Source organism: Nannobrachium achirus (genome assembly GCF_963921795.1).
Source record: "Nannobrachium achirus genome assembly, chromosome: 7".
In the NCBI taxonomy this organism is placed as follows: Eukaryota; Metazoa; Chordata; class Actinopteri; order Myctophiformes; family Myctophidae; genus Nannobrachium; species Nannobrachium achirus.
This window is the reverse complement of record NC_137816.1, coordinates 34,131,668-34,155,993: the sequence shown is the minus strand read 5'-3', so window position 1 is coordinate 34,155,993 and position 24,326 is coordinate 34,131,668. Positions and strand designations below refer to the sequence as shown.

The following is a 24,326-nucleotide window of genomic DNA, read 5'->3' as shown; positions in this document are numbered from 1 at the left end:
GCCAAATCTCTTTTTTTCTTCTCCCCCACACACCTCACCTCATTTCATTCCTCACGGGAACAGTTTAGGATCTGCCCCTTATCTAGACTAAAGGTCACTGTAGTGGAGCCTCGGTGAGTGTCTGTCAATCCACCATGACAGTGTTTGAGAGATGATGAAATTAAGAATTTATTATATTAACCGACTGAGACGAGCTCAAGAGGACAAAGAGGAAAACTACCAAAAAGCTGTGTAAAAGAGAAGACAGAGAGAACAGAACATGAGGGCCTCTGATAAATGGAAACTTCACTGATCTAGGTGGATTGGACAATACTGTGTGTGAATGTCAGCGGAGTACACCGGCCTTTCTCAAAACTCTGTCAACACAACTGGCTCTTGTTCCGCCTGCGTCAACATACTGATGAGACTGAGCCATGAAGCTGACAGGGACTATGCTAAAACTAGACTCCAGTGATTACAATAGCAGCTCCCTTGATGGCTCCTGTGCCGTGGTGGCATTTGACAACCTCACAGTGTTGCACATGGAAACGAGCACAGCAGGTACGTTGGTGACAACTCTCAGCTCATTCACTGTCACCTAATCAGATACTGTACCAATAAAAGTAGTAACAAAACAAGAACCGAGGAAGAATGATACGATAACTCAACAAACCATGATGCTTGTTTTTATTGTTGTATGTCAGGGACATGCAGGGTTAGCATTATTTTATATACAGTATTTACACTGCTTTCTTAACTGGACTGTTTCTGCATTGTTCATTAACATATCCTGTCCCTCAAATAAATAAGTAAAGTAAAGTGATGTGATTCTGTCTCAGCACTGTAAATCCACTCACAAGACTTAATGGAGCAATCTAAATTGGGTGAATATTGTGTTTTATGTGTTTGTGTTGGCCGATTGCAAGCGTTGTGCAGACCAGTGGTGCTTTACTATAGGACTTTCACATACAGTAATTTACACAGCAGCCATATTCCACATTCTCATGACATAGACACAAAAATGTGCCTTTGCAATGACCTCAGCTCTCATTCCGCAAAACGCTGCAAAAGTACCAATCATTATTCCCACAAGAAGGACAAGAGCGCTCGAAATACCTCGTTCCTCCCTCCTCTACTAACCCTCATAATCTAATTTCCAGTTATCATTAAGGCTCTGTTGTGCTGAATCAGAGCCTTTCTTTGGCACTTTTAAAGGAGATGCTTTACCAGTAGACTGCACTTCAAATGCAGATAACTGCAAGGCAGATGTATTCTAATCTCTTGATTCAATCTACCCGATCTTTGAGCACAGAAAGCATTCTCCTTGTTAAATTGTAATCCCTGGCTGCGCTGTCTCCCAAAACTAAGTGTGCAATTTACATACATTACAGCCTGGAGCCATTGTCCGTGCAAGCGCGGGAACACTATGCCAATGGAGTGTATTTGATGGTCAGTGGTTATAGGAGAGACAATCCTGTAGCAATCGAATACTGACAGGAGGCAATTTAGAGCAACATGTAGGGAGATTGAATTAAAAAAGAGCTCCCAATGTAAAATTAGCCAGAGGAGGGTTGTGGACTTTGGCTTACTACTGACCTCTAACTGCTTTAATTAAATGTTGAGTTTCCTCTTCCTCTGAGTAATAAGTAGCAGGGCTCCTCAGAGGGCTATAAGTCTGGCAGCCACAGAGATATCTCTACCTATGACCCCGCTTTTATTATCACTCCTAGCACAGCCTGTGCCAGACTTGTGAAATAGTGCCCTCATGCTTGCTATAGTAAACCACAGGCTCACAATCAAAACATTTCAATTTGAGAATGTTGCACCGATATACATTTTTTTTTTTTTGCAAATTCTTCTGCCTCATGGCAGTGATAAACTAGGATATCTTGCCTATCTCCACCAGGCCAGGCAGGCTACCAATGGGTGCATGTAAGTTGTGGGTTGCTGCCGCCAGGGCCAGAAGACAATACAGGGGAAATAACGTTTCTGCGACAAACGGTTCAACTTTTATGGCAAGTGAAAGCAATTTTGCAGGTGCATGCTATAGAGGTCCCTTAAAAAACAATTACAATTTGGGGTTGATCGGGGGATTTTTTTGTTCATGATTTGTGGCATTTTGGTAAAATAGGCCGTTCCCACAAACTTTGTAAGACAGCTAAAACATGGCGTATCACATGACTACAGAATCTAAATCTGTAAGAGTAGTAGCAAAAGGTTTGTTTTGTAGAAAATGCTAAATGGTGGTTAATCTAGTTAGTGTGTGGCCTATATAAGGAGTCTTTTCATGATCTTATCTCGCTTCTAACTTTTTCTCATCTCACAAGGAGAAAAGCCTGGTAAAAAACTACGGCAGAAATCGGCTATAGGGAAGTTATAGACGATTGCCTTTTTTGTCCTATCAACACGATTTTCATGCCCTGGGAAAATAAGCAGATCCAACCAACATAACTACATTGGGCAGTACTTCCTGTACTTCCACTTAAGACATTTTCAGGAGCCATTCTTGCCCAGTGTAGTTATGGTGGAAATAAAAAATAGTCTTGTGACTTCCATGGCTTACTGGCACAACAGGTTGAAGCTGATAGGTCCCCGTTTGCAAGATTAGGTCCGGATTCACAGTTCAAACAGACATGCACAAAAACACACACACACACACACACACACACACACACACACACACACACACACACACACACACACACACACACACACACACACACACACACACACACACACACACACACACACACACACACACACACACACACACACACACACACACACAGGGGCGAAAACATAATCTCTGTCACTGGCCTTTGGCCTCGAGGAAATCATGATGATGGAGCCACTGTGCTGGTCAGGGCCAGATGATATGACTTCAAATCAATATCATGATTATTTCAAACTTTTGCCTTATTTCTATTAGAAAAAAAGATAAACTTGAAAATAGCTAATCTACATGCTCACTTTCTATTTTCACAAATGCCACCATTATACAACAAATATAATACAGAGTTTAGTGGTTAATCAGGCTAATCAATTTGCTTGATTTAAAAAAAGCATTCTATTTTTTTTTGCATTGATTCATTGCTATATAAGAAATAAATATAGTTTATTCCATTATTCTATTAATCTACATGAGCAAGAATAAGTCGATTATTTGTTCTAAATATCGGTTTGGATATATTTCCAGTTAACTGCCCAATGTTGGTCCTTATCTGCTGTCACACAATCCTGACATTCTCTCAGTTAAATGATCTGTCTCAGATGCTTGTGGGGCTTGTTAGTTCAGCCTCACAGATGTTTATTTATTCATTAGCAGCCAAACAAAAGGGGCCCTTGTCTTAAAAGTCATGCCCACCCCGTTACACTACCGTTCTTGTCTCTATTTCAAAGATGTCTGTTGTTCGCCTCCGGCAATGAATATGAGAAATGCATTATACATCAATAATCCTCATCATGATGGCATCATCAACATAACAATAATAAATACATTTTTATTAAAAAGAACCTTGCACAGAATATCAAAATCCGTAAAAAGTAATGTTCAAAACCAGCTATTAAAAATGCACAGAGAATATAATAGGGTTTATTAAATCATAACTTCTACTTGAAGTCTTGATGTAGATATGTAGGGCTGCAACTATCGATTACTTTACAGATTAATCAAATAATCGAGTATCACATTTTATATATATCTATATATGTAAGGGATAAATACTGGCTCCGCAGGGGTTGTCCATATATAACATCCCGACGGACTGATAACTCCCCAAGGCGCTAGCCGAGGGGATGTTATATATGGACAACCCCCAAGGAGCCAGTATTTATCCCGCTTATTACCCAGCTACTAAATAAAATTTATAATTTTACTCAAAACTAAAAACAAAACAAAGTATTTCCTTGTTTACAGACGGCTAAAAGTGTGCTGGGCGTCCCTCCCAGCGCGACACGGTCGTCTTGGAAAACAAGGAAGTGCTGATTAGATAGAATCCATTTTCTGATACTACGTCATCTATTTCTCGCTTAAAATATTTTTAAAAACATTCTTGAGAGTAACGTTTAGTTCTAAATGGCGCTGTGTGTCTGTTTACATGGCTGACATGATGGCTACAGCACTAGATTCACGCAGTGCAGCTTGAGTGCAGCAGGTGATCTGAGTCTTTGATTAGGCAGCGGTCAACAAACGATTAGCTATTCAAGCCTTATTTTATAATTTGTAAAAAAAAACATCAAAATTATAACCATTTAAACCAATTAGTTTGATTAACTGTTTCACCCCTACTATTATGTGTTAATTGACAGAGTCAAGCGTCTCAGCACGCACCTCTCAACTGCTGCAGCCCAGTGGGAGCTTATGTTCCATCTGTGCAGACAGAGCCACGGGGAAGCATTATGGAGCGTTCAGCTGTGATGGCTGTAAGGGCTTCTTCAGGAGAAGTGTCCGCAAGAAACACACCTATACCTGCAGGTAAGATGTCACACAACACAGGGACATTGGTTAGGGCAGGCCGGCAGGGGTCTTCAACGGGAGTTACTACAAGGGGGGCCGCCAAATCTTTGTGTGATAGGAGAATTCTTTTAAATGAACAACTTGAACCATTGCATCCCTATTCCGAGGAGAACTTTGGCCAAAAATAGCAGATCTACAAGCTCTCAACGCTGCGAGGCGTTGTAGATCAGCTATTTTCGGCAGATAGGTTTGGTGTAGAGGGGAAAAAGAGCAGACCCAAGTACAGAGTGAAAGGTCAAGTTTACAAAATATTGTGTTAAAAAAAACACATTAACACAAATCCAACAGACTGAAAATCGGCATCACCCATTTATACAATATGTAGAGGGGGTCCCTGCTTCATCTCTCTCTCTCTGTGCTAAGGGGTCCTTGGCCTGAAAACGTTGAAGACCCCTGGGTTAGGGAGATTGTATCTGTCAAGAAATGATCTGTCAAGAAATTAACCATTTACTATATATAGCGAAAACAGCCGACCTACAAGCTCACAACACATTGCAACGTGATGCATTTTGAGATTGTAGATCGGCTATTATCCTATTACTTTTTGATTATTCTTCTTTGAAATCTATAGAAACATCTATCTGGAACATTTTGGAACATTTTTTTCATCTAAATATGACATGCCCTGAATAGTGACACCAAATTGACAACACCATTTGTGGTGGAATTGGACGATGACAGATAGCTTTGTGAAGTTAAATGAAACACAACCAATACTGACGCCGAGCACTCACCCAAAAAAATCTAAGTTGCACAGTGTGATGATTCAAGTAGGTGGAAGATCCATCATAGAGCAGGTGGCACCAGAGAATAGGAGAAAACAACTTGTGGGTCATAGTCACAGGGATCTGCCCAGGCATGGAAGCAATAACCTATATGCAATGACAGAGGATTGAAAAATCAATGGTGAGATATAGCTGCGGGCTCTTGCTTCCCCATGAGAGGAACTGTATAACAAACTTTATGCATGTGTGTGTGTGTGTGTGTGTGTGTGTGTGTGTGTGTGTGTGCGCGCCTGTGTCTATTTTGTCAGGTTCAGCAGGCAATGTGTCGTGGACAAAGACAAAAGGAACCAGTGTCGTTGCTGCAGGCTACGGAAATGTTTCAGAGTGGGGATGAGAAAGGAAGGTGAGAAGTAGAGTTTAACTGCTGTCAACCTGGCTGCGACATTTACCCAAATTTCACAGAAATGTAATAAAGTAAACTTTAAACACACTGTAGACACACACACACACACACACACACACACACACACACACACACACACACACACACACACACACACACACACACACACACACACACACACACACACACACACACACACACACACACACACACACACACACACACACACACACACACACACACACACACACACACACACACACAGTATAGGGCTGTCTGTCACAGGTTTATGGTCACAACTCAGGGCTCATTGTGTTAATGTTTTGAAAGAGAAGAAATTCATAACAGAAAGATATTACATAATAAGCATCATTTATGAATGTCCTAATTAAGGAAGTTACTTTTGCAGCAACTTGTGAACAATACACATAATCGCCATAAAAAAGCAGAACGAGTGGCGGCATCACAAGCAACTAGAAAAAGTGCTCCTCGGAGCCAGGTCAAGAACGTTATTTTGGGCGAGCAATGTTTGGAAGTCGGCAATCAGGATAGAAAATGAAACATCAGACGGGTCTGTCTTGATCACTTGACAATAGAGATAATGTACACAGTTTAGGCTACCGATTTGCAAAAATCCACTGTTTCGCTGGGAACAGCCTAACGGTGTAAGAGATTACAGTTGTTGATTACAGTCAGACGACAGACTCACGGACAGACAGGGTGCAAAACAGTCTCAGCCATGCCTTTCGGCCTGACGGAGACAACAAGCTATGAGGGCTTTGTTTCCATTGTGGTCCTGTGTGTATTCAATTCGTCAAGATATATAAAGATAATCAATACTAGAAGCAGTAAAAGTACACAATAAATTACTGTTAACTGCTTTGTCTCCCATACAGTAGCTTATAGTAAAGCAAGACTTCTCCAACAGTATCTCTACCAGTATCTCTTAGGATATTAAGATAAGACAAAAACTTTGGAATCTTTCTAAAGGGACCTTAGTGGTTTATGATGAGGCAGAGATTCTTTTCCCTGTTTAGTGTGCATTTTTCAATAACACAAATAACGCTGTGGAATCTACAATTGATTGTTGTTAATACAGTATATGTTAACAGCAAGATGCTAGCAAATGGAGCAAATGACATTGCGCAGCACAAATAATCGTTGAGAATTAGGAGTGAGGGAAACCTCTGAATGTTGGGCATCCATTTTCATTGCAGGCACGCTCTACCAAACGGATTTGGCATAGTGGGTGGTCTAAGAATCCGCTATGGGCCAATACGTGTGGGCAAGATAGCAATTGTAGGGATAACACGGCCATGGCCACACCTCCAGGCGCAAATAACAGAGTGGGCATAATGTATAGCGTAGTATACGGTATATAGGTACTGTGCGACCGTAAGATACCGTTTGGGGACAGGGCCAGCTGCCCTGTGCATAATTACTGGGTAGTGGGTAGTGCCAGAAGATAGTGCGGCTTGCCAAATAGGCCACCATCATGTTAAACTCTCTAGTCTAGTAAACTAATAGTCTACTTAGTTGACAGGGGTCAGCTCTGTACATGATCCGCTCTTTTTTTCTCCCTACACCAAATTTCTTTGCTGAAATCTACAAGCTCACAATGTGGTGAGTCCACTGCATTGTGATGTGTTGCGAGCTTGTAGATCTGCTATCTCTGGCAAACGTTCCCCCCAGAATAGGAATGTTGGGTTCAAGTGGTTAACATTTGCAAAACACTTTATGGACATAGGCCCATTACATTTAATCCACATTCCAGTGAAATTATCTCAATTTCCAATCCCCCATGAATGTCCTTTTAACAAAACCATTAAAAACCTCTCTCCTTCCATTTTCATATAAAAATATAAAAGGCTCTATTAAAAATAAAAAATATAAACAAGTCCCATTATGGTCAATAGTCACGTCTACATTGTTTGCATGGTACAATTTTGTTGTGCCCAAAGGCTCTATTAAATATAGCATTTTGGAGTTATCTCCAATATCATTATGATGAACTTAATTTTACTGAGGTTCCGTATAAGCAGCACAGAAAACTGAAGTAAGTTAGTAGGTTTTCAGAGGTTCTGTACAGTGTACATTTTGTTAAAGTTTGACTTAGTTTTAGTCATAGTCTTTTGAATAAAATTCAATTTAGTTTTAGTATATTTTTGTCACATGAAATGTTTTAGTTTTAATCTAGTTTGACCACAGACTAAAAATAGTCTAAAAGTGTGAAAATATGAAAATAATCACGTGAAATACACAAAACTTCTCGTGAAAACCGCTGTGAAAAAGAAAATCACATGTGGCAATAACATGTGAATTTGTTTATAAAACATATTTATAAAACATTTTTTTTTTTTTTTACACGTTTTGCCTACATTGTGCACCGTGCATGTACTGTTGGGCGTTATCTTCCAGTAGCTGACACAGATAACCAGGGACGAGAGATGGGATTAGAGGAACTATGGATTGCCTCCTCACATGAATAATTAACATGGCTGAGTATGGGCAAATATTTGTTTTGCAGTTCTCAATAGGGACTGCAATAGCTCTCTGTCCCAGGGAATGTTACATAAAAGGGAAACTGAAGCTTAAACTCCCTGAAGAAAAGGATAGGAATATTTTTGCCTCACTAATTTGTCAAGCGGTTTGAATACCATAGCGACATTTCACATGTACATGATGACAACCACTTTAATTTAATAGGTGTTTTGTTTTACATCATATCTTACAACACATAAGCCACCCCAGACATACAGACCATTGTTGCTAGTCCTTTAAGCCTGATTTATGCGGTGTGTTGTGAGCTTTTTGACACCATCATACGACAGTATTAACTAGAAAAATGTGCTCCACGGAGCACAGCTCTCCGCCAGGCCAGGTAGTAGAAGTCAATGTAGGCCAATCAGGATGAAATATGACAAAACAGACGGATCCGTCTTGATGACATGGCTATCGAGATAGTGTGTACCGATTAGTGTGATGACAACATCTGTAGGATTAACAGCAAAGATTTTTTTTTGCAAAAATCTGGCTCCTGCTGGTGCTATAACAGGACAATGTGAAAAGGTTGGCATTTCTTCCTCGGATAGTGTGAAGATACATAGAAAGTTGTACATAGAAAGTTTGCCGGTAATCGGATGCTGCGTTCATTGCCGATGCCAATCTTAGGCAATCAGGATGTAATATGAAAAATCGGATCGCTATAACAGGCAGATGTGAAATATTTGGGCCACTGGTTCTGCTCTGGCCTATAGTGTGCAGGGCAGGATTAACCCTTAATAGTGCCCTGTGATTGGATCTAGTTTGGTGCCCCCTCCAAAGATTTCTACAGTACAGTAGCTACTAGGCCTGACCTCCCCCTACCAACAACATACTGTTTCAACAGCACAGCAGCCTCTAATCTTTCTCTATACCACAAACATGTCATCAGGTAGCCACATGTATCACAGTCAAGCTCAAATTATAAATAAAATTACAACAATAATCTGCCCGAAAATGGTGTATGAAACAACAGAGACGTCTTCTCTCATTCAAAGGTTTGTTTGAATCAATTGCATAACAAATCATGTACTAATTATCATTACAGGTACAGACCAGAACCAGGTAAATGTGTAAAAATACAGTTGCTTACAGTTGCTTCCATTCCAGAACCCCCAGGCACTGTTCTGGACTGAATTCACCTTATTCCTAGCCCCGCCCCCGACTTCCTGTTCATATCCTGAAAGAGGCTGAAAAACATCAGTGGGTTTCCTGTGTCCTTGCATTAAAATGTCAGTATATGGCGTTCTGGGCTCTGAATGAACCTGTGTAGCCTGTCTGCTTATAAAAAGCATATATTTATATTATATATTATAATATTTATTTAAACCAGTGGTTCCCAAATCTTTTCATATCACCCCAGATTAACATATTTGTCCACAGTCATAGATGCCCATCTGAACATATGTGGTGCCAGGGACCTCCACACAGATTTGTGTAGTTAAAATGTTTCAAAAATATTCTATTTTTTTTCCTCAATATTTTTTAAATAGCAAATATACAAGCTCACAATTTGTCAAAATGTGACACATTGTGAGCTTGCTGATCTGCTATTTTCAAATGTAAATAGTTGCTTCTGTTGGGCTTATTTTTCATAGACCTGCTGGCCACTTGTTTCTTTGGCAAAATCTGGCAACAGACAATTCCTTGTCACTTCCTTACTTGGGAGGAAGTGAAAATGTTTTTGAAGCAGCACACAGAGAAAAACTCTCTAGCGCCCTCTGTAAAAGGCAATGGCTGCCTCCCTAGATAGGGCCAGGAATAAGGTGAATAGGTAAGCATTCATATTAACCATTTTAACTGTTTTCATTCATTGCATTTTGTATCAACACTTTTAGCTCTCATCATGAATTATTACTACTTTTAAACTCCAACTCATTACAATGTTTCACATTTCATATATTCTGTCCATACATTAGCATAATGACTTAGTAGTGTGGTCTCTGGGAATGATAGCACCTTAACTCTGCAGCCGCACTGAGGCGCTCCAACACAAGAAAGCACCAGTTCTTTTAGAGTTGTGCATACTAGTATCCACCAAATGTTTCCTCAAATCCCATTTCAAGTGTAACCAGTCATTACAGACAGCAATGCTAGCTTAGCTCATGTGAATCGTTTGTGGAATACAGTGAGAAAACATTACAAACGCTAATAATGTAATTTCCTCTTCAAAACACAAAACAGAATGCAGGGCAATAGCATGAAACATTATGTATCCATGATCCATGGGATAACGTTTCTCCACATATTTACCTGAAACAGGGGAGAATAGTGTATGAAACAACACAGACATGTTCTGCAGTGCCTTCTCTCATTCAAAGGTTTGTGTATCATAGCAGGAAGGCATAAGCGATTGATCTCTTCTTCTTCTTGTTTTACCGCGGTTGGCATTCATAAAGTTGCATTACCGCCACCTTCTGATCCAATTGTGGATTCCACAATTCATCATGCTATCTATATCACATCACCACCCCTGTACAAACTTAGTGTCCACCCAAAGTGATCCCCTTCCATATTATTTCCATTACTTTAATCTACATCCCAGACCCTGAGGCCTGAGATGGTGTGAAACCCTCTCTCAATGTAATGTCCATATCTTCTCCTGTGACATCAAGCACATCCAAAAATCTCCTAGCCGCTTCCAGTACCATCTTTATACGTTCTGATTAGGTTTGAATGTCCACTGCACAATTGATTACCATGGCAATAAAAGCCCCCTATATATAACAAACCAAGTTTTGCTGCATTTTGAGCCAAACTAGTAATGCAAGTTTTCTCACAAAAAATATTTGAATCTGTTTTTAAAGAAAAATACCATGTTCAGTTTCTTTTGTGTTTTTTCATGTTTTTTTACATTATATATTAATGTCATATTATCAATAAAATCTTACTGGGGGCCCACTTGCAATGACCTTGAGGCCCACCAGTGGGCCCCTGTCCATATGTTGGGAATCGCTGGACCAGAGCCTCTTCTCTCTCACCACCATCAGGCTATTTCAATCTATCACTCAACTGGTGTATCATAGAAGAGTCATTTGTGACACTGTCACGCAGGGCCATGTCGCTGGAGCAGAAAGGGACTCTCCTGTTCTTGCTGCTGCTCTAGTTTGATTAATAGCCTCCTGATTGGTTGCTGAGAGGACAGCTCTGATGACTGATTGCTCAGAGACCAGGCCTTGTTGTCTGACTTTGTGGGGGCATATTGGAATCAGACGGAGGCCATCCACATTGCTCTCTTTCTAATGAATTTCTTTTAGGGGTCACCAAATATCGTCGCTGTCGGGTGGAAACCTTTTATGTCCAAAGCTGATACTTTAGAGGAAATGGGGGGGTGAAAAGAATCTGAGTTCCATTGGATCCCATGTAGTTATTATTCAGTCACAAGCTCTTGTTAATACTTTTAGTTGGTTCAATATTTATAAATATACCCAAAGACATACAGTACAGTACTTAATCAATTTGAATTTGACTTGAAAGATAATTCAAAAATAGCAAATCTAGATACAAGGTTTCTGCCCGACAGCAACACTGTGCGATTGTCTCACCTGTGAAGCACAATCCACATCATCAAGCTGCCCCCACACGTATATTCCACATGCCAATGTATGTGATACATTTAATGAAAGGCTAGACAACTACTACTGCCAAAAGTGACAACATGTACTGTAGCCCTGTACTTTGTGTACTTCCGGTTAGACACTTCATTTTCCATGCTATATCTCCCATGAGATGGAGATACTGTATAACTGGAAAAAAGGTTTTATTTCACATATCACATAATACTGCTCACACTAATGTTTGTGTTCTTTAATGTGCTGAATACAAAAAAGGGAATTAATTAGCCATTTATCATTACCTTTCAACTTTTTAAATCAAGGCAGGGAATGGCAAAGAAAAATCTAGTTTTAATTACTTTACAATTTCATGTCAATGTCATCTCAATACCACGCATCTTTTCAATATTGACGGTATATTTTAACTGTGAAATAACCATGTGAAACCTAGTGTCCAGAATTTCGGAGGCAAACATTTGGCCAAAATAGCTGATATACAAGGTCAAAGCAAGTCACCTTGAGAGGCGTTATTGATCGACTATTATCAGCGAAGATATTTGGTGAAAAGGGAAATACTAGTGGTCCTAGTACTTACAGACCCCTTGGTGACCCAGTTCAAATAAAGGGATTCAAGAGGTTAATTGTCATATCACACAACCAAATAAAATGATCAAGTCAAACAGCAACAGTTAATTGACGTAATCGATGATGTGATTATAGTCGCTTCTCGACTACTTGAATAATCGAAGATAAATATAATAACAGGCCTAAACAGTCATACCTGGCTGTACTTGGTGGAGAGCCTACATACTGTATCAGCCACCTCTGCTGATGGAGACTTCAGGAGGCTGTTTGAGCAGCTTCTGTCTCTCCTCCACTGTTGGGACAGCCACACAAACATCAATGTCCATGTCACACAGGATGGTAGGTGAGAGTGGAGGACACTGACAGGAGGGCAAGCTATTTATGGACTTGGGAAGCACCTTTCAGGAGATTTTACAAGCAGCTTCCCTCCTCTCCTCAGTGGTGAAGATCTGCAGAAGAACAATAAGTACTCAATATCGTACCACAATGTAGAAATACTCCTAATAATAAGTCCTGTATTCAACATTTTGCATCAAAGTAGTACTTAAAGGGGAATACCACTCAGTTTCAACATTGAACTATGTCATTGTTGTGTGGAAATAAGAAGTTTGTATACAAATAGGACAGGGCGACATCACTTCAAAACAATATCACCATGGTTTCAAATTTTGCCTTGCTTCTTGAATATTAGATTAATCTACATGACAAAGATGAAGTTGGTTATTGGTTTGTTTGTTTGATTGGTTTGATTTGACTGTTTCACTCCTGGTACCCAGAGACTTTCCTGATGGTCCCAACCTTTGTTTTATTCCCAGCTGTGCAGAATGAGCGCGACCGCATCAGCAGCTACAGAGCAGAGGGACAGGGGGTGGGCACTCTATCCATCAACGTGCTGCTGCAAGCGGAGGCCACCGTGCATCAGGTATCACACTGTCACTTCAAAACACTCTGCTTATTCTTAGATACAAAGTCTTATGTTGGAAATATATAGGCTTCCATTTCCCACACAGCCTGGCCTAGAGAGCCCTTATCTGTTTCTGAGAAACATGCAGATAAAGACCATAGATCGAGAGGATACAGGCTGCACTTTAGACAGGCAAGCCATTAAATTCCCTCGAGATTCTAGCTCCAGGCTGGATTCAGTTACTCCTTAGAAAGTACAAAATTGCCCAGGGACCCCATCTAATCAGAGACGGTTTAATTGCAGCGCTAGGTCTGGGATTGTGCGGCAATGTTCAATTACCTTCAGATGCATAATAACAACCAGATATCCCGCTTTGCATGTGGAAGGAATGCACAGAAATGAAATGGATGATTGACAAATGAACCAGTAAATGAGACCAGGGTACGTTCCATCCTGTGATGTTTCCTGAGGTCAGCGAGGCACTCTGATCAGTGTCTGACTGCTGCTCTCTCCTTCCTACACCTGCTACAGACATGTCTCATTTTGTTACAATTATTTGTGACAAAACGACCTCACACACCAAGTACAGTACCATCTTCACTCCCACCATAACTATTACCTACATATCTTGTAGTGGTGGAAAGTAACAATGTCCATTTACTACTGCAGTATTGTACAGTACATGATGAGGTATTTTTACTTAACTTGAGCATGTACATGTTTCAATATTTGATAATTCTACTCCACTACATCTCAGAGGCAAATAGTGTACTGTTAACTCCACTCCAACAATTATTTGAGTAATAGTCTTCTATTTTCTATTTTGGCTATTCAAAGAAATGCAGATCTACAAGCGCACAACACGTTCACAATGTGTTGCGAACCTGCAGTTATTTTATTTTGGTACTGTTAAGTATATTTTGATGTCAAAGTATTTTCACACTGTGGTACTGCTACTTTTACTTAAATCCAAAATCCTGATACTTTTTCCACCACTGATTACACACCTATCTTGCCTGCCATTCTCCAACTCATCCACCCTCTCCTCCAGTTCATTCCCACATCTCACCAACACCTAGGCCCACTGAGATGCTCTCATTTGCCACTTTCAGTTCCCAGCCATGGCCTTGCCTATGATTTGTGACATCAACACCAAAAAGATAGCCTGCGTGGGAGACGTGTTCAAGTCCATGAAGCAGCAGCTCCTCCTGCTGGTCGAATGGGCAAAGTGCATCCCAGAGTTTTGCAGCCTACCAATAGATGACAGGGTATGGAAAAAACCTTGACTTAGACATATTTATCTGTACGCCTTCTGCATGCACAAGGATTAAAGTTGCAACAGTCACAACTGATTTCAGTCATTTTTATAAGATTAAGAGTATCAGAATGGGTCAAATAGAATCTTCTATTGCTAAAATAAACCCCTAATGTATTTCATAAACATTAGAGCCTCAATCTGCGATTGACTTGTGGGCTGTATGTAGAACAGCATTGAGCAAGAACATGAGTTCAGAATGGTAATATCTTAACTATATTCTACATATTGTGCTAATTGTTTAGGAAACAAGACTCCTTTTACACAAATCACAGATTGGTACAGACTAACAAAGATATTCAACAGTGAGATTTGTTTTTGCTTTAATCCCTGCATGCATTTATGACTACAGTGGTCATTCAGATCATTTGTGTTTACTCTGGTCAAACACTTGTTTTCATTTTACAGCTGTAGTTGATGTTTTGGTTCACTAACTATTTAATGTATTTGTCATCACGTCTGTATGTGTGCATGTGCAGGTATCCCTGTTACGAGCCCACTCTGCAGAGCATCTTATCCTAGGTGTTGCCAGACGCTCTCTACCTTACAACAATCTCATTCTTTTAGGTAATATAGATATGAGTGAGAGTGTGTGTGTGTGTGTGTGTGTGTGTGTGTGTGTGTGTGTGTGTGTGTGTGTGTGTGTGTGTCCTGGATCAGAAAGGTTAACGTGGGAAACATTGTAGGCACATCCCAAGTTCATACTGCAATTTGTAGCATTTGATGTTTTTTTTTCCTCATAAAAATTAATCATACAAAAGTGTCGCACAAAAGTAAAATAGCAGATACATAAGCAAACAACGCGTTGTGTGATCAACTATTTTCACTAGTTTAAATCATTTTTTAAATAATTAAAATCAAGAAGGTTTTGGACATACAAGGTTTCCAGCCGACAACGACGTTATGAATGTTTTCTTTATGTTTGTGCTCAGGTAATGATTTTGTAATCCCAGTGAGAGGTGCAGAGATAGAGGTGTCCAGAGTGGCTGTTCGTATCCAGGAGGAGCTGGTCAAACCTCTCAGAGATTTGGACGTCACTGACCAAGAGGTGGCCTGCCTCAGAACCATTGTCTTCTTTGACCCGGGTCAGTAATTCAACATGTGTCACTGTCACTGATCTGTTATTGTAGTGCTTCTCAAACATGTATTTGGCCGCAGACCTTCATCTAAAACTATTTTGTGCTAGGGACTCCCAGAGGAGAAGAGTTATGTTCAAAAGAATTCAAAGAAATTGCAAATTTTTCAGACATTTCCGAGAGGTTTCAATTAACTCATACAGTGCCAGGCGACTTTTAGAGCAACTTTCTCACTATGGGCTTCCCTGCCAAGCGACTTTGGGCGACTTTTACTTAGAAAAAAAAACAAAAAAAATTTTTTGGACCCCAAAAAATGTAGTAGGCATGATAGAAATCGCGAAATTGCATGTTTAACCCCCATAGCAACCCCATCTATCAAACATGGCAGCCATCTTTGTTTACATTTTAGGAAAACATAATGGCTATTATCTCAAGAATGCCTGAACGGATTTCCAATCTTTTTTTTTTGTTTGAAAGCTGTGAACAGCCTGCACATTTATGGTGCATGATCTGTGCATGGGTGTGCATGATCTGTGCACTACAAATTACATGGAAGTCTATGGAGAGGGCTGGCACTAATGCCACTCGAGGGCATTTTTAATTGGCAGTAAGTGAGTTAAAAAGAAAAATAAATGTGACGTTGTAGTGTAAATAGGTTTGAAGTGGTTAAACTGATTGTGATGCTATATTACCAAATTTTGCTGGGGACCCCCTGGAATATCTTCAAGGACCCCTGGGGGGGCTCCAGACCCCACTTTGAGAACCACTGTCAGACTGTGAAGCTCCACTGTCATGGCAGAGACTGTCTCCCAGACAAAAGCAGACACCTTGCCAGGAATCTTTAGATAGCCAGCTTTCTCTTGGGTCTCTATCTTTTCTTCCGTCCTTGGAACACGCACATTAGTCTGGGCTGTCTAGTTTCACTGCACTGTGGGGGAATCTAATAATAATATGAGGGTGTGATGATGACAGGCTTTCAGGGAGAGGTGGCGGCCTGTGCGGGACTTTATGGCCAATTTGCCTGGTCCTGTGATTGCAGTTGGAGGGCCAGAACTAACTGGTGGTCAGTGTGACTCAGCAGCAGCACAACCAGTCCCAGAATCACACTATGACAGCTATAGTATGACAGCTACAGTATAACGACACGTATGATGTGATTATTGTAAATTTGCCCCCATTGATTCTCACCCAAACGCATTCGGGTCCCCATCCGGAATCAATTGGGGAAAATTTATTGTAATCAAATTATTGTCTTAGGAATGCGACAAATAATAATAAAGAATATTGTTAAACTAAAGTCTCCATGGCATGAGTAATCAAAAGAAAAAAAGTCATTTTGGGGGAGAACTACTCATTTAAGTGATTAATCAGACTAATTTAGTCTGATTTAGTCGACTATATATTTATCGATATATAAAAAATAAGACAAATCCAACAAAGTCTGCTTGTCAATTTTTTGATTAATCAAAAAATTAATCTAAGGAAATAATTGAAGCTACAGCACAATACAGACATAAACTCCAAAACCCAACCATTATGATCTCCAGAAAAGTTTAACTCAAGCTTCTCGCAAGGCTCTATTTAATTTCAGTAGATAATCATGTCTACTATATTAGTTGGCCAGGCTTTCTTTGATCATTTGTAGTTATGGATAATTAGTTAATTAATTAATCATTTGTAGTTATGGATAATTAGTTAATAAATCCAAGTGAGAGAAAGACCTTAATTGGTAAATAATTGTTTTACTACACTAACTTCCATGTACACCATGCAATCTCCTCCTGTCCATTCTATTCAATTGTACCGTAAGCTTTTTTTCCAACACTCCCCAAGTCCCTGTAGTATTGTTGTGTTGTACATGTCATTTCAGACTGCCCAGGCTTACAGGGCCCTCAGACGATACGGCATCTGCGTTTCCAGGCCCAGGTGCTGCTGGATGAAGCAACCTGTGAGCAACGGGGTCGCTTTGGCGAGCTCCTGTTAATGCTTCCCCCCCTCCAGAGTGTAGCGTGGCAGATGGTGGAGACGCTCCAGCTGGCACGGCTACTGGGGGACGCTAGGATAGACAGCCTGCTCCAGGAGATGCTTCTTGGGGAGGAAGCTGCCGCCGAACGGGCTCCACCAACAGGTGGGAATCACTGTCAGCTACTTTTTTCTTTCTTTTTTGCATTTTCCCTATTTTCTCCCGATTTAGCCCATTGCCAATTCCCCCCAGCTGTGATCCCTGTCGCATCCAACCCACCTACTGTCGGCCTGAGGAGGGGTAGACAACCATGTGCCTCCTCTGCTCTGATACACATGGAGTCACCATTCGCTTTTCGCCAGTGGTGGAAAGTAACTAAGTACATTCATTCAGGCACTGTATGTAAGTACAATCTGGAGGTGCTTTGACTTCACTACTCCACTACATCTCAGAGACAAATAGGCTACTGTACTTTTTACTCCACTATCATTTGAAAACTGGACCAGAATAGATTTTGAATATTATTACAAACCATACGTTACATACCAATTAATCCTCATTTTATACTATTTGACAGTGTAAGTGTAAGGACAGTGTAAAGGTGTGGAGGTTCCCCCAGTTTCCATTGCTGAATTGCCATCTTGACCAATCAACAGGGGTGCTATTGCCCCCTGCTGGTTGGTCATGGATTTGCAGCACAAAGCCATGCTCCATGTATGGCTTCCCACTGCGAATGTCAGTTGAATTCCCATTTGTGTTTGTGGAGGCGCCCGGCCAAGCTGAGGGCAGTGCTGCCAGGAATCTAAACTGCTAGTTAGCTACATATAAACAAATATAGTTTTAAATCCCTGAATTAACACTTTGCAAGCCACGGGGAGCCCCTTAATATTAAAACCGGAATATACCGGACATCTGAGCAAGGAGTCTCAGCCGCGCCGTCTTTTACCGTACTGGGTCATTAAAAACGAAATAAATGATTTTTATCCGAAAATCGGCGATCGTCTAACCTTCCCTAGTCACCACTCGTCCATCGATAGCGCATGGCTCGTCTGACATGAAGCAGAAGTGACGTCAGGTCCATTCCTTCCAGAGGCTTCCCAGCAGCCACCCATTTTCTGTTTATACGTTTGTGCTAGTATAGCAGGAGTGCTAGGGGCTATGCGAGCGAAAATGCTCATATCTACTCTTGAGTCATCCGTGGATTATTTGAGCCGACATTTACGTGAACGGATCGCGCACGCGAAACGCACGGGATAAGATGGCCGAAACCCCCACTCTAAGCCAATGCAGATTGAAGAATTTCACTGGGAACTGTGGTGAGTATACAGCGGGGATCGCCGTATGGTAATGGGGGATGAAGACCACGTGATATAGCGCTGGATGTCTGGTAAAATGAATGCGGTTCAGATCATAATATAATAATAGAAATTTCACGGCTAATCTACAACAAGCCATTCTATTTCGGCTAGCAAAGTGTTAGTATGTCAAACTACAGTCACAAATTTGACAATAAAGCTCACAACATGTCACGCTGTGACATGTGAGCTTGTAAATCAACCAATTATAAATCAGGCCTTAGATTAATGTTCATCTGCCTACCACTCACAGGATCCACTCCAGATGTGCTGACCGTTCCCCTTCCCCCGGATAATAGCCTGACGCAGGACCAGCTACTAGGACTTGAAGGTTTACCCAGCAACTTCACCTCTGTCATCCTTCCTGTCCCCACTGGTGAGCTTCTATTTGGCATTACTGTTTGGTGCTTTGTTTAGTTCTGGTTCTGGACAAGAAAACAATCTCCACTGCAGTTGGCACAAATGATGTCTTGTAAGCCTTCTTCTTTGCTAGAGGTACTCTAAGCCTCCTGCCCGATGGTAACAGCTCAAATGAGGGGCGAAGAGGGTGTGTAGAGTCGTTATAAATCTGAATTGCCTTTTTGGTTATGGTGCGGTTGTATATATCCTGAGTTGCAATTGTTTGTTTCCAATGATCTTACTTGCCTGATTAACTACATGGGTGAGCTTGTTCCTATCTCTAACTGAGAGGTTCCCATACCAGGAGACGATATTAAAAGTGAGAACGCTCTCAGTAAGTGACCTACAGACCATGGTCAGGGTGTGTTTGCTGGCATTAAAACTTCTCAGCTGTCTGAGAAGGTAAAGCCGCTGCCTTGCCTTCTTGTAAATGCTATCTGCATTGGTCTGGAAGGTCAAGCTCCCTCAGCCCTATGTTCCCTCAGCCCTGTGTTCCCTCAGCCCTATGTTCCCTCAATCCCTAACAATTTATTAGACCCCATGTTCCCTCAATCCTATATTTCCCCCAGCCCTATGTTCCCTCAATTCCAAAATAGACGCTATGTTCCCTCAGCCCTATGTTCCCTCAGCCCCAAAATAGACCCTATGTTCCCTCAGCCCTATGTTCCCTCAGCCCAAAATAGACGGTGCCATGGCATTGGTTCGACGTCTCATTGTTCCGACGTCCCATTTTTGCACTTTTTGGCGGCGGCGGCAGGGGGTCCTGGTTGTGGTTTGGCCGCCAAGGAGTGTGTGTACAAAGTTTGGCATGGATAGGGACAACGATGGCGGAGATATGAGTAGGGCAAAAGTGTGACGTGACGTGTGACGGACAGCCTGACTGACTGACTGACTGACTGACTAACAGACAGTGGGTGGAGGTTTTGATAGTAACTGCGACCTGATGGTCGCCATTAGCCTACTTTTTGTGTTAAATACAAAGTTATTTTAATCAGTTCTAACCAAAACGGATAATCCCTTGCAACATGATGTACACGTGTAAGTACCCCCAGAAGTTGAGAACATGTGCTTTCAACAGTGCACATATAATTTGATGTTGTGGTTACCATCAACACAGGTGTAAAGAAAAATGTGTGCTGAGGGAACATAGGGCCTATTAGGGGACTGCCCATAAGTCTGACATCTCTTTAGTCCTGCAGAGTTAGGTTTAGGCATAGTTTTACTGAGGTTAGGGTTATCATTCACCAGGTTAACATTCACCAGGTTAGCATTCACCAGTGTTGTCAGGTTAGCATTCACCAGGTTAGCATTCACCAGTGTCGTCAGGTTAGCATTCTCCAGGTTAGATTCACCAGCATCGGCAGGTCAGCATTCACCAGGTTAGCATTCGCCAGCATTCAAAAGGTTAGCATTCACCAGTGTCGGCAGGTCAGCATTCACCGGGTTAGCATTCATCAGCGTCGGCAGGTCAGCATTCACCAGGTTAGTATTCACCAGGTTAGCATTCAACAGTGTCGGCAGGTTAGCATTCACCAGCATCGGACGAATGGGGCGTCAGAACAATGAGACGTCGGACCAATGCCATGGGAGACTGCCCATAAGTCCCGGCTGAGGGGACATAGGGTCTATTTTTGGTCTGAGGGAACATAGGGCTGAGGGAACATAGGGTCCTATTTTGGGATGAGGGAACATAGGGCTGAGGGAACATAGGGCTGAAGGAATATAAGGCTGAGGGAACATAGGGCTGAATTTCTGCCTCTAATATTTGACAATTTGGCCAATGTTTAATTTGCCATTTTAGAGCTATTAAAAAAATCCTTAAATTGTCACAATAGAGGTGTCTTGCACATTAGGTTAATCATCTGAGGACACCACCCCCCCCAAACCAGACGAATCTGCCTGTGCAAACAAATAATAACTAGAAGCAGTGCTCTTCCGAGCACAGGTCTCCACCAGGCCACACAAATCGGCCTGTTATAGCGCCACCATGAGGCTGATTTAAAAAATGTGGGGCAGAGGTTCTGAATTAGCATCCAGGGAGTGTGTGTGCTCAGTTTGGCAGCGATCGGGCCAACGGCGCCGGAGATTAGCTGGTAACAACCAGGCCACACAAATCGGCCTGTTATAGCGCCACCATGAGGCTGATTTGAAAAATGTGGGGCAGAGGTTCTAGATTGGCATCCAGGGAGTGTGTGTGCTCAGTTTGGCAGCGATCGGGCCAACGGTGACTGAGATTAGCTGCTCACAAACTGCGAGGACGCACGCACGGACGGACGGACGGACGCACGGACGGACGGACGCACGGACGGACGGACGGACGGACGGACGGAGGGGAAAACATACTCTCCCTCAGCCTTCGGCTGGTGGAGACAATAAGAGAGCCTTCTGCAAAACAGGAGCATTTTTTGTTATGCGCCCATTGGAAATGCAGGTTCCACACAGAGATTCTAGACTAATATATGGAGTGATATTAGTCTGGTCATGCTTGCCAGGCCATAAGCAAGCATCCTCCTGAGTAACAACCCTTGTGCTGTCAAATTTAAATAACATACAGTGAGCTCATAGTCTTTTTCATCACCCATGGCCCACGGCTGGTCCACAGTTCTTCTCGTCTAGCTTTATTCAACCTGCCCTGGGTCGGTGCAACCTCGCCATGACCATGAGCTCAGACTCTAGGGCTCTGAGCTCATGTGAGGGATGTTGATACTGTATCTGTCATCTACCATTAATGTAACTACAGTAATTCTATCACATCTGTGTTGTGGTCTCCGACAGTGGATGTTGTGCAATGACTTCACATGCAGTGTAAGTGAATTAATACCTGCACATGTTCTCATTTGTGACATTACAGTAATTGTGGTGTTTAAACAGCAAGGGTCAACAATTTTGATTTGATTGTCCATGGCAGCCATTCATTTAGTGCTGATGTCTGTCTGTCTCACACAGCTCTTCAAGTGGCGTCCCAGCAGGTGCCCACACAGACTGGCACTGAGGTGTACAGACACAGCGAGGGTGCCAGTGTGCCCACAGCGTGCCAGTGGCACCTCTCTACATTTGCCTCTCAGAGACATCTAAAAGAATAGACAGCTACTCAACCAAAGAGAGGGGGAAGGACAAAACTAACATATTGTAATGCACAAAACACATTCACCCATACCTTCACCAAGCACACAGAGGGATCATTCAAGTCCTTAGTGTGAGGTTTTCAGTCGGAATAAAGATCATTCAACAATGTATTGAACCAAAAAAAAGAGTAGACTTTTACTTGGACCAAGAATAAATATGTTGTAATAATTCTTAGTCTTTGCACTGTTCCGTTTTGTGCCTTTGAACAAAAATAAACTGTAAGCTAATATTTGTAGGTATTGTTATTTATTCACTTTAAATGCAAGTACAAACAATTTAAAAAAAGTAAATTGTTGGGATGATTATTCCATTATTAACCAAGGAGCTGTGTGTTGGGATAGGCTACAACGCTACATATTGTATGCACTTGTCTTTATATATTTAAGAGGACATCAGCAAGTAAACCAGCAACAATATATAAAGCCTATAACCCACAAGCAGAAGCCCAGTAGAAGAGAGAGGGAGTAGGAGACAGTGAGCTCATGGTGAAAGGGCTGAAATCATGTCATGCCTGAGTGGATCTTGGCAATGAAGCTCTTATTTCAGCTGTGGGGGGACTGTGTCTAACTTGACAGCAGAGGGCGCACACAGCCCGTTTAGAAATGATGTTCTTGCCCTTTGAGGAGCAGAGGCAATCCCATTTCTTTGCTAATGATATCCCTTGCTATATTGTTCATGGCAAAATATGGAAAGCTAAATGGAATGCTTAGGCCTTTCCTTTTGGCAATCATAGCAAATCGTACCTCTGTACAATTGCAAACTGTTGATAAAGTATTCAATCAATAAATAAATCAATCCCTTCTCTTCCATTGAGTGATTTAGACCATGTCTCAGTTAGGTAGGTAAATATGTAGTACTTCCCACCACTGCTTGCTATAGATGGGGCTGAAGGAGTGAAGCCAGTAAAGGTTCATGTCATGAGCATGAAGTCCTGCTGTGAGACTATCTCTAAGGCTCTGTGATGACTCAGCAGTGGTGGAAGAAGTACTCAGATTCTTTACTCAAGGAAAAGTAGCAATACCACAATATAAACATTCTCTGTTACAAGTAAAAGTTCTGTATTCAAACTAGTTATTAGTTGAGTAAAAGTACAAGAGTAATGTTATCAAAATATACTTAAAGTGGCGAAAGGTTTGTAGAAAATAGCAGATCTGCTGTAAGTGCCACGGTGCGACACGTTACTTGTGAGCTTGTATATTGGATATTTTTTAACAGACAAAGTATGAAATAGGGTTTTGCCATGTGCAGATAGTCTGGGGGCCGAAGCTGATATTGAGACAATAGTATGCAGCTATCTCGGGGTAGAAGTTGCCAACCCATTCAGAACTAATCTTTAACCCCTTGTGATGGGTTCTAGCCTGGTTGGCATCTCCGAAAATGATTTTTAGGTCATTTTATCACTGTATACTTCATTTCAAACATGCACAAGAAGTACATAGGGCCCGCACACCATCTTCAACTTGCCAAAAAACTCTTTTTATTTAATGCAACGTTTCGGTCAAAGACCTTCTTCAGGCCTACGTGCCCATCGTCGCTAAGCTTTGATCAGGTGTGCATAAGACTCTGTTGCCTATCACTGTATACTTAAAAGAGGTAAAATCAGATTTTGCTGCTATAATGTTGAGCAGATTTGCAAATGTAATTGTACTGCTAATGTGGTAATGTAATGCAAATACAGGTAGCAAAGCTAATATTAGTTGATGCTGGCTAAAGTGTTGATGAATATACTGTATATATATATTTTGGGGGGTGGGGGGGATGGAGGATATGGCTGATTCTGTGTGGGCAGTCACACCTGGTTGTCAGGGAGCCACATCTGATATTGACTTGACCTAAGATAACACCTCTGGGTAAAAGTCACAAACTATTAAGTATTAATGTTTAA

General features: G+C 41.5%; 1 protein-coding gene across 2 annotated transcripts; it reads left to right on the top strand.

Annotated features, from left to right (window-relative positions):
- Positions 1-82: 82 nt before the first annotated feature.
- On the top strand, positions 83-22,670 carry hnf4b (hepatic nuclear factor 4, beta). Of its 2 annotated transcripts, none has more exons than XM_080729224.1 (10): positions 83-540; positions 4,288-4,453; positions 5,529-5,623; positions 13,119-13,225; positions 14,320-14,475; positions 15,002-15,089; positions 15,476-15,607; positions 17,469-17,726; positions 19,170-19,292; positions 22,262-22,670. In XM_080729224.1, the coding sequence occupies exons 1-10, from the start codon at positions 414-416 to the stop codon at positions 22,396-22,398; spliced, it is 1,389 nt and encodes a 462-aa protein (XP_080585350.1). In that variant the 5' UTR covers positions 83-413; the 3' UTR covers positions 22,399-22,670. The 2 variants fall into 2 exon arrangements, with proteins under 2 accessions (XP_080585350.1, XP_080585349.1); XM_080729223.1 differs by having other exon boundaries at positions 85-540; positions 15,455-15,607.
- The last annotated feature ends 1,656 nt before the right edge of the window (positions 22,671-24,326 follow it).

Bases quoted from the DNA above. Each gene is read 5' to 3' on its own strand.
- hnf4b (XM_080729223.1), top strand. From the start codon at position 414: ATGAAGCTGACAGGGACTATGCTAAAACTAGACTCCAGTGATTACAAT. The intron at 541-4,287 runs GTACGTTGGTGA...GTTAATTGACAG, and splicing joins CATGGAAACGAGCACAGCAG to AGTCAAGCGTCTCAGCACGC. The intron at 4,454-5,528 runs GTAAGATGTCAC...CTATTTTGTCAG, and splicing joins AAACACACCTATACCTGCAG to GTTCAGCAGGCAATGTGTCG.